At 47.0% G+C, this 11,113-nt stretch overlaps 1 protein-coding gene across 1 annotated transcript in view; it reads right to left on the reverse strand.

The window, feature by feature from the left end:
* The window catches only part of SYAP1 (synapse associated protein 1), a 39,942-nt gene extending 32,967 nt beyond the window's left edge, over positions 1-6,975 (reverse strand). Inside the window, exons 1-3 of the mRNA XM_066249914.1 lie at positions 6,662-6,975; positions 2,709-2,827; positions 993-1,059 (exon numbers count right to left, since the gene is read on the reverse strand). Of these exons, the coding sequence (XP_066106011.1) occupies positions 993-1,059; positions 2,709-2,827; positions 6,662-6,830 (355 nt within the window). The 5' untranslated portion in view covers positions 6,831-6,975. The remainder of the gene's footprint in view (positions 1-992; positions 1,060-2,708; positions 2,828-6,661) is intronic.
* Positions 6,976-11,113: the final 4,138 nt, after the last annotated feature.

The raw sequence follows: 11,113 nt of genomic DNA on the forward strand, positions 1-11,113 counted from the left end.
CTGCCCAGTGCTCAGCCCTGAGCAGGCACTTAGAAACCGTCAGTTCCTTCTGCTCCTCCCTCCCCTAAACACTGCAGATCTCTGCTCACCTCTCTTCATGATTGACATGCTTTTCATTGAGGATCTCACCTACTCTCATGGTTTTTATACACAACTTGACTAATAATCTGTATCTGTGGATACAATTCTCCATGCTTCAACCAAGCGAACTGCTGTTGGACCCTGTTTAGTTCATTTTGAGCAGTGCTGACCAGCAGAACTTCCTGCAGTGATGGCAATGTTCTACATCTGCACTGTCCACTGTGGGAGCCACTCGTCCCCTGTGGTTACTGTCTCTGAAACGTGTCTCTCACCTGGCTGTCTAGGGTACCTCAAAACTAAAACCGCTTTCAGCCCCATGACCTCATGGCTCCGATCTCAGAGGCACCGACCAGCATCCACACCAAGTCCCAGAGCCGGGGTCGATTTTACCGCTTCTCCTGAGTCACTAAGTGATGCTCATTTGCAGGGTTTATTTGTCCCAAAGAGCTGCTACATACTTCTGAGTTTACTTGCCTCAGGACTAATTAGTTCTTTTCGAATCTGCCACACTTCCCAAACGGACTGAATTATTTTACCCTACTTTTGCCAAATTCAAAGACTTGAGGCCAGTTTTGTGTTTGAGTACCGCTATATGGTAAAAGTAGGCATTTTGAAATTTCATAACTGCAAACGTTTAAACAAGCATTTGTCAGTAAAGTGAGGTATTGCTCCTCAGAGGGGCCGTCTCCGGCAGACCTCACCAACACCCCAGCCACAGGGAACGATGCTTTCCTTCCTCTAAACCCTACGCTTTCCGGCCTGTCTCCCCCACTAACCTCTGGGCCGCCCAGGAATGGAGGCCGTTACACACTCGGGTCTTCTCGGCGCCTTATCGTGGTGTCTGGCGTGGAACATGTGCTCAATATAATCTGGCAGGTAACTGAGTCAGGTACAACAAACCCATATCGTACCTGATTTTTTTGTATGCTGCTCCTCAACAAATTTTTTCTGTTCCTTATGAAAATCTCCTATAATGGTCTGTTAAACAAACAAACAAAAAAAGGAGTCAAAGTACCTTAAGAGATTTATTATTAGATAAGAATTATATACAAGATTTGTGAAGTCTACTTGAGATATTTTATTCATTTTTCTTCAAATAAGGCTAAAAAAGTGATAGGTCCCTCTATCCACAACAAGAGGAAATTGTCAATGTTTTTAAATTATAAGTATATAACCCCCTTTATGATAAACTATATTTCCAAATGCAAAAATAAAATGACTTAAAAACTGAATTTTTATGTATTATTCAAAAGAAGTAAGACAGGGCAAATCTCATTCTAACAAAAAGAACATACAGCAAAAATATCTAAATGACAAGCTATCTGAAGTTTAATTGACTAACACCTTAGTTCAAATAATTACCAACACAAATAAAATTCACCACTTTAATAAAAATGAACAAACTGGTCCTGGCCCAGTAGCTCAGTTGGTTAGAGCGTCATCCCAACATGCCAAGGTTGTGGGTTCAGTCCCTGGTCAGGGCACATCCAAGAATCAATCAATGAATGCATAAATAAATAGAACAACAAACTGATGTCTCTGAAAATTTTTTATTTATTTATTTATTTTTACAGAGACAGAGCGAGAGTCAGGGAGAGGGATAGACAGGGACAGACAGACAGGAACGCAGAGAGATGAGAAGCATCAATCATCAGTTTTTCGTTGTGGCACTTTAGTTGTTAAACTAAAGTTGATTGCTTTCTCATACGTGCCTTGACCCTGGGGCTACAGCAGACCTTGGGTCAAAGCTGGTGAGCTTTGCTCAAACCAGATGAACCCACGCTAAAGCTGGCGACCTCCGGGTCTCGAACCTGGGTCCTCCACATCCCAGTCCGATGCTCTATCCACTGTGCCACCGCCCGGTCAGGTGAAAAATTTTTAAAAAGAATAAACTTACTCCTTAGAGTCTTAAAAGGGTTCTTCCTAATGGACAAAGACTTTAAAAAATTAACCAAATGCCTGACCAGGCGGTGGCGCAGTGGATAGAGCGTCGGACTGGGATTTAGAGGACCCAGGTTTGAGACCCTGACGTCGCCAGCTTGAGCGTGGGCTCATCTGGTTTGAGCAAAATCCCACCAGCTTGAGACCAAGGTCGCTGGCTCCAGCAAGGGGTTACTCGGTCTGCTGAAGGCCCACGGTCAAGGCACATATGAGTAAGCAATCAATGAACAACTAAGATGTTGCAACACGCAATGAAAAACTAATGATTGATGCTTCTCATCTCTCTCCATTCCTGTCTGTCTGTCCCTGTCTATCCCTCTCTCTGACTCACTCTCTGTCTCTGTAAAAAATAAATAAATTAAAAAAAATTAACCAAATGATGAAAAGCACAAATATATTCTTAAGTAGTTATAGTTAAAAATTAAACTCACAATATGAAAATTTTAGTATTACCCAAAAGTATCAATATATTTTAGACTACATAAAAACCAAGGTTAATTAAATCAGATACTTTATATCATAGCTACTTCTTACACAAAAAGATAAAAAAACCTCAAGAATCTCAACTATCAATATTTTTATCAGAATATGATATCTACTTGGGTTAACAAAATTCATAAGAAGAGACAGTATTAGCTGGTAATGAATTTCATAAATTTCTACTACCAAAAGATATTTAAATGTACCTTATCGATGATGTCATCTATCTTTCCTTCTTCAACTGATTTCTTTATCGATTGTGCTGTTTCGGTTACTGATTCAGTTATCTTTTTTGTTGCTGCAGTTGCAAAGTTAAATAGATAGTCTATAGAGAATAAAAAACCAGTACAATGGTTATTGTATTTGTAATTTCCCCCTTAAAGAACTCTTGTAAGAATCTTCAACCAACTTTGGCCTAATAGCTGTTGGTTAAGGCATCATCCTGATACGCAGAGGTTATGGGTTCGATTCCCAGTCAGGGCACACACAGGAACAGATTGATTTCTGTCTCTTACTCTCTCCCTTCCTGTCTCTAAAATCAATAAATGAGGGAAAAAAAGAAAGAATCTTAAACCATAGGGCATGTTCCTTGTTAATTAGGACTTGAAACAAAAAATGAGAGGCACTGCCCGTACTCCACTCTCTAGGCAGACTGGCCATCCGTACTGGGTCTTTAATTCCTGTCTGTCAAAGACCCTCAGCAAACTCCCCCGTTCAAACTCGTCTTCCCTTCTCCAGTCTCTAGTTCTCACTTACATCAGTACATAATCTCCCCTCTAACTTTACAAACAAGAACAAGGCTCCTTCTTTACTTTCCTTCCTTTCTATACTCTAAGTATCTCACCTTTACTTTCTCCTTCTTCCCTCTTGTTCAAAGAAAGAAAATGTCCCTCCTTTCCTAGAGCAACCCATTCTGTCACAAATCTGGGAGATTTTTAATAAACAGAAATCTCAGCCAGCCTAAATGTAAATATAGTATAAATATAAATGCTTAACTAATAATGAGCAAATGCATAGAACAAAATTGAAACTGGAAGACACAAACTTTCACCTTACCAAACGAAAAGTAACTTTCCTGAAGACCTGAAAAGACATGTGTGTCAAGGCTCCACTGCACTAGAATACCAAGGCTTGTATGTAGAGAAATACCATCTCCAAGTTCACACTCCAAACAATCTGGGCCGCAAGAAGCGACAGGAGGCTGGTCCTGAAGCTGGCCCCGCTGGGGGGTGCTCCAGGGCAACTGGCCTTTGACGCTCCTGTCACCAGGCAAGACTAAGTTAGGGCAGGCTTGCCTCTCTATTTGTATCTGCTGAAGGGGCAGGGAAGGTTAATTCTCACAACACTCAGGTAGGGAGGAGACCCCAATAAGAATGGCACAGGGATCTTGGCACACCTGGTTACTCCTCACTTTGGGCGGTCAGTTCCAGACAATCAGGCACCTTGTGCTGCTATCTGGAGAGGCGTACGATGTCCTGGTCTGAACGCCCAGCTCTCCCACTCCCCACGTCAGTTTGTTTACCCCCACCGTGTCTGGTGGTGTCCATGTGTCAATGACACCAACACCCAGTGGTGACTATACCACAGGATACTGCTGCCTGCCTCTGTCTCATTCTCTCCATTCTCCCCACTCCTATCCTGCATTCATATGACCACAGAAGTTTTAGAGTATCTCCAAGGAGGCCTCAAATACATTATTTCTTGGTTTGAAACTCTTTTATGTGCCCTCCCTTTAGCTGGCGAACTCTATACATCCTGTGGGTCTGTGTACATATATCACTTCTTGGGAAATTTTACTCCTTGGCTGGAGTAGGCACCCCTCAGCATCTGTGTTGCGTGATCAACAATATTCATGACACTACTGAATCTGTCTTCTCAGCTAGACCGAAGGCCCATCCTAAGCCCCGATGGCAGGGGTCAGGCTGTCTGACTCACCCAGTGAGTAACCAACCAGTACTTACTGCATGGATGAATGGGGCTGACACAATCAGATCAGTACTGACATTTAGGAAGGTCTCTCCATTCTCTTTGGCTATGACTAGTCTATTTACACAGAGTGCTATGATAAAATGGATAGAGAACCACACTACTTTGTAGACACATTCTTTGCAGATAAAAAAATCTAAAGTTCTAAAACAGCAGGGCTCTCTTTAAGATTTTCCAGGAATATATTTTGAATTAGAATAGACATTTTTTTTTCCCCTAAGGGAAGACTGTTATTTAAACACTGGCATTTTAGCCTGACCTGTGGTGGCACAGTGGGTTAAGCGTCAACCTGGAATGCTGAGGTCACAGGTTCGAAACCCCAGGCTTGCCTTGTCAAGGCACATATGGGAAGCAACTACTATGAGTTGATGCTTCCCGCTCCCCCCCCCCTTTCTTTCTCTCTCTCCTCTCTAAAATCCATAACTGGTATTTTAGCATAATTTCAATTCTCAGATTTTAATGACTCTATGGGTAGAGTACACTACATACAATGAACATGGCAGAAAGCACAGGCAGTTCTTGCTCTCAAGGAATGCCCATTTCTAAACAAACAAAAGACTTTAGACAACCAGAGAAGCAAGATTATTCATTAAACAGACGCGCTCAGGGAAGGGAGGGAGAAGGTTTCCTTGGAGTAATTAAGAGAGGAGCCTGGATTTTTAAGTCAGAGGGCGAAACAGGAGAGCATGACAGATTTTCAGGAAAGAAACTCATAAACACAAGTGGTTTATTAATTTTGAAAGAGATCATCTGACACCAAGTTAAAGAGAGTTTTCATTAAATAGTTAGAAATAATTGAGACTAAGGGAAGAGTTAACAGGAAGTAACAAGAGTACAATGTCCATTTAAGGAGCTCAGGTGTAAGAGAGGGTCTAAGTTAAGGAAGAAAAGGAAGTAAAACATCTTCGAGTATCCCTCCAAAACCTTACGGAAGGGTCGATCGTGAACACTGAAGGAAGTCATTTTATCTTCATTTTCACTATGTCATTTTAGTCTCACAACCATCCTGGTATGAGTAGGTATAATCTGCCCAGTTTACAAAAAAGGAAGTCACAGCTCACAGAGGATAAATGATTTGTAGATTTTGACAGGAGCAGACCTTACCCCACTGACTGCCTAGCCAAAAGCCAGCCCCTCCGCCTTGCCAAAGAAACTCCAATTTTAATGGGTGCTTATCAAACCTGGGGTGGTTTTGGGACCCTGGACACAGTCAAGGTCTTCTCATTAAGCCTTTCTCCACTCTCAGGCTCCAGCCTCCCCTAGTTTCTTTTAGTAGATTCTTTACAGATCTTGCTAAATTTAATATCTCCCTTTGCTGCAGTTCTCTCACTTATAGTGCTGTTTTAGGGCCTACCTGCTCAAAGACGTTTTCTTTGACTGTTTAAGCCCACCAAGATCTCTCTAGAATTAGAATTACTAAAGCATGTGTTTACTTTTCAAGCCTACTACTTTCCCCCTCCTCCCTGACTAGACAGTAAACTCGGAAAGAGCACGGGCTTGGAAATTAGACAGATCTAGGTTCAAATCCCACTGCTGCCATTTATTATGTCGATAACTTAGGGCGAGAACTCTGGGCTTGTTCTCCCAACTCGCTGGGGTCTTTAACGGATGAAACGAGATACTGTTCATTAAACTTACACATCACAGGTGATCGCCAGCTACTTTCCTGCCTTAAGGAAAAGGTCCCATTGCAGCTAAAAGGAGACAAGCCTGATGAAGGCCTTCAGTGTGTCTTCCTCAATTTACTTTGAACAATATATTCTGCCCTAAGGACAAAAAGTCACTTCTTCAACCTACTCGAGCCTCCCAGCGACCCCGTCCTGGGAGAGAGGGAGGCCGTGGAGGTGAAAGTCGGCGAATTGAACAAAAAAAGATTGCTTGTCAAACCTGAATACGTCGGGCCACACCGCTTTGCGGCGGCTCTGCTCCAGATGTTTACACTCCGGAAAGAATGGCATGGTACCAGGAACTTGGCCACGGGGTTTGATGTCTAGAGGAAGCTTCGGCTTCGCCCAGTTCTTCACCAACCCCTTCCGTCCCGAGAGGACCAACCTCCAGACACACCTTCCACCCGCCACCTCGCCCCCCCCCCGGCTGGCCGGCCCCGCGCTCCAGGGCTGTCAAGGGGGAGGCTGCGGACCCCGCGCCACGCCCCGGTCCCGGGCAGACTCACCGCTCAGGCCTCTGGCCTGGTGAAGGAGCTCGCTCTCCGCCGGCTCCGCCACCGCCTCGGTGCCCAGCTCGGGCGGAGCGCCTCCCTCAGGCTGCCCGTCGGCCTTGGGCTGGCGGCCAGCCACAGCCGGCTGCTGCAAGCCGAACCAACCGCTCAAACCTCGGAACATGCCGCCCGCGGGGCCGCCGCCGCGCTCCCGGCCGCCGGAGCCCCCAGCTGCCTCTGCCTCCAGCCCACTTCACAAAGCGCGTCTCCCCGGGAGATGGCCGGAAGTGCGACCCCGGAGCGGCCCGTCTAGCCCTCGCCCCGCCTCTATGGCAAGTCCGCCGCGGGCCGCGCGTGCGTCACTTCCAGCCGAAGGCCACGCCCACCTGGTTGTTTATTTCGGTGACTATTACGCGCGTGGAAAGTGGAGCAAGGGATTTTCCCACGTAGTCTCGCCCCGCCCCGCCCCTTTCCCTCTATCTCCAGCTTTGTAGTGACTGACCTAGTCGTGTAAAGTATCTTTGTCACGCTAAGCAGCTTGGCTGGTGACTTAGTTTCGTCTTTTCAGGTGCAGCTGGGCCGGTCCGTAGAGATTAGTGTCTTTAAAAAACCTTCTCCTGAGGCGGAATCAAAACTAGCCCGGGACCTCTAGGTCCATCTGCCAGTTTACAGGGAATACAGAGGCTGGAGAAAGTGTTAAAGGATAACACAGGACGCAGGCAGCAGAATCTAGGCTGTGAGAAACCACAGGACAAATGACATTGTTTATTCAAATAAATTTCAGGGAAGGGGAGAACCGGAACCTATAGATTAAAAACCATTCAAGAGGTCCTGGTGGGGTAGCTCAGTAGGTTGGACCCTTGTCTGCATACGCCAAGGTTGCAGGTTCCATCTGCTATCAGGACACATATAAGAATCAATCAATGAGGCCCTGGCCGGTTGGCTCAGCGGTAGAGCGTCGGCCTGGCGTGCAGGAGTCCCGGGTTCATTCCCGGCCAGGGCACACAGGAGAAGCGCCCATCTGCTTCTCCACCCCTCCCCCTCTTCTTCTTCTCTGTCTCTCTCTTCTCCTCCCGCAGCCAAGGCTCCATTGGAGCAAAGATGGCCCAGGCGCTGGGGATGGCTCTGTGGCTTCTGCCTCAGGCGCAAGAGTGGCTCTGGATGCAACAGAGCGACGGCCCAGAGGGGCAGAACATCGCCCCCTGGTGGGCATGCGGAGTGGATCCCGGTCGGGCGCATGCGGGAGTCTGTCTGACTGCCTCCCCATTTCCAGCTTCGGAAAAGTGAAAAAAAAAAAAAAAAAAAAAAGAATCAATCAATGAGTGCATAAATAAATGGAACAACAAATCCATGTTTCTCTCTCTCTTTCTCTCTCTCTCTCTCTCTCTCAAATCAATAAAAGAATAAAAGTTAAAATGATTTAAAAGACAACGCATGTCTGTTTGTAGATTTCACTTGGATCCTAACTCAAATGCATTGGGGAAAAAAGTTTTTTTTTTGTTTTTTGTTTTTTGTATTTTTGTATTTTCTGAAGCTGGAAACGGGGAGAGACAGTCAGACAGACTCTCGCATGCGCCCGACCGGGATCCACCTGGCACGCCCACCAGGGGCGACGCTCTGCCCACCAGGGGGCGATGCTCTGCCCCTCCGGGGCGTCGCTGTGCCGCGACAAGAGCCACTCTAGCGCCTGGGGCAGAGGCCAAGGAGCCATCCCCAGGGCCCGGGCCATCTTTGCTCCAATGGAGCCTTGGCTGCGGGAGGGGAAGAGAGAGACAGAGGGGGGGGGTGGAGAAGCAAATGGGCGCTTCTCCTGTGTGCCCTGGCCGGGAATCGAACCCGGGTCCCCCGCACGCCAGGCCGACTCTCTACCGCTGAGCCAACCGGCCAGGGCCGGGGAAAAAAGTTTGATTCCGTAAGAATTGGAAATTTTGGCACTAGATAGATCAGGAAATTATGGAATTGTTAAAAAAAAAAAATCTTTCAGGGCCCTGGCCGGCTGGCTCAGTGGTGGAGCGTCGGCCTGGCATGCGGGAGTCCCGAGTTCGATTCCCGGCCAGGGCACACAGGAGAGGTGCCCATCTGCTTCTCCACCCCTCCCCCTCTCCTTCCTCTCTGTCTCTCTCTTCTCCTCCCGCAGCCGAGGCTCCTTTGGAGCAGAGATTGCCCGGGTGCTGAGGATGGCTCTGTGGCCTCTGCCTCAGGCGCTAGAGTGGCTCTGATTGCGGCAGAGCGGCGCCCCAAGATGGGCAGAGCATCGCCCCCTGGTGGGCGTGCCAGGTGGATCCCGGTTGGGCGCATGCGGGAGTTTGTCTGACTGCCTTCCCGTTTCCAGCTTCAGAAAAATACAAAAAAAAATAAATAAAAAAAAATAAAAAAAATGTTTCAGGGCCCTGGCTGGTTCACTAACTGGTAGAGCGTTAGCCTGTCTTGCGGAAGTCCTGGGTTCAATTCCTGGTCAGGGCACACGTGAGGAGCAATGATCTGCTTCTCTGCCCTTCCCCCTCTCCCTCCATCTCTTTTACTCTCACCTCTCTCTCTCTCTCTCTCTCTCTCTCTCTCTCTCTCTCTCTTCCCCTCCCACAGTCATGGTTAGATTGATTCAAGCGCCTTTGCCCCCAGTGCTGAGGATGGCTCTGTAGAGCCTCTGCCTCAGATGCTAAAAATAGCTCACTTGCCAGCATGGCCCTAGATGGGCAGACCATCGGCCCCCGATGGGGGTTGCCGGGTGGATCCCGGTAATGGCACATGTAGGAGTCTGCCTATCTTCCGTAGGAGTTTGCCTATCTTCCCCTGCTCTTACTTAAATAAAAATAAATAAATAAAAACAAATTTTTATTGTGGTAGAATACACAAATTTTTTCATCTTAACAATTTTTTAAGGGTACAGACAGTTCAGTAGTGTTAAGTGCAGTCATGCTGTTAGGCCACCAATCTCCAGAACTCTTACTATTGCAAAACTGAAACTCTATGCCCATTAAACAACTCCTCATTCTCCTGTCTTCCCAGCTCTTGGCAACCAAGCTACTTTTTTATGAGTTTGATTAGTTTAGGAACCCCATATAATGGAATTGTACCATATTTGTCTTTCTGTGACTGACATTTCATTTAGCAAATGTCTTGAGGTTCATTTATGTTGTAGAATATGTCAGAATTTCTTTTAAAATTCTGCCCTAAGAAAGGCTATCTTTAAAAAGGTTGAATAGCCTGACCAGGCGGTGGCACAATGGATAGAGCTTTGGACTGGAACGCAGAGAACCCAGGTTCGAAACCCTGAGGGCACAGGCTCATCTGGTTTGAGCACAGCTCACCAGCTTAACCTAAGGTTGCTGGTTTGAGCAAGGAGTCAGTCGGTCTGCTGTAGCCCCCCAGTCAAGGCACATAGGAGAAAGCAATCAATGAACAACTAAGGTGCCGCAACAAAGAACTGATGCTTCTCATGTCTCTTCCTTCCTGTCTGTCTGTCCCTATCTGTCTCTTTCTCTGTCTCTGTCACAAATAAAATAAGGTTGAATATCATCACAGCCCTGGCCGGTTGGCTCAGCGGTAGAGCGTCGGCCTAGTGTGCGGAGGACCCGGGTTCGATTCCCGGCCAGGGCACACAGGAGAAGCGTCCATTTGCTTCTCCACCCCTCCGCCGCGCTTTCCTCTCTGTCTCTCTCTTCCCCTCCCGCAGCCAAGGCTCCACTGGAGCAAAGATGGCCCGGGAGCTGGGGATGGCTCTGTGGCCTCTGCCTCAGGCGCTAAAGTGGCTCTGGTCGCAATATGGCGATGCCCAGGATGGGCAGAGCATCGCCCCCTGGTGGGCAGAGCATCGCCCCTGGTGGGCGTGCCGGGTGGATCCCGGTCGGGCGCATGCGGGAGTCTGTCTGACTGTCTCTCCCTGTTTCCAGCTTCAGAAAAATGAAATGAAAAAAAAAATATCATCACAGTGGATAGAGCATCGACTCGGGATGGTGAGGACCCAGGCTGAATACCCCAAGGTCACAGGCTTGAGCGCAGGCTCCCCAGCTTGAGTTCAGGGTCCTCGGCTTGAGCGTGGGACCATAGACATGATCTTGTGGGTGCTGACTTGAGCAAGGGGTCACTGCTTTGGCTGGAGCTCCCTAATCAAGGCACATATGAGAAGCAATCGATGAAAACTAAAGTGATGCAACTATGAATCAATGTTTCTCTTCTCTCTCTCTCTCTCTCAAAAAAAAGGCTGGATATCGTTCCATTGTATGTAATACCATGTTTATCCGTTCATGTCAATGGACATAGGAATTGTTAAATTTTAAATTGTGGCAATGGTGTGTGAGTTTGTGTGTGTTTTATTCATTTTATTTATTTATTATTATTATTTTTTTACATAGGCAGAGATAGACAGGGACAGACAGACAGAAACGGAGAGAGAGATGAGAAGCATCAATCATTAGTTTTTCGTTGTGCGTTGCGACTTCTTAGTTGTTCATTGATTGCTTTCTCACA

The sequence above is a fragment of the Saccopteryx bilineata genome, chromosome X (genome assembly GCF_036850765.1).
Source record: "Saccopteryx bilineata isolate mSacBil1 chromosome X, mSacBil1_pri_phased_curated, whole genome shotgun sequence".
NCBI lineage: Eukaryota > Metazoa > Chordata > Mammalia > Chiroptera > Emballonuridae > Saccopteryx > Saccopteryx bilineata.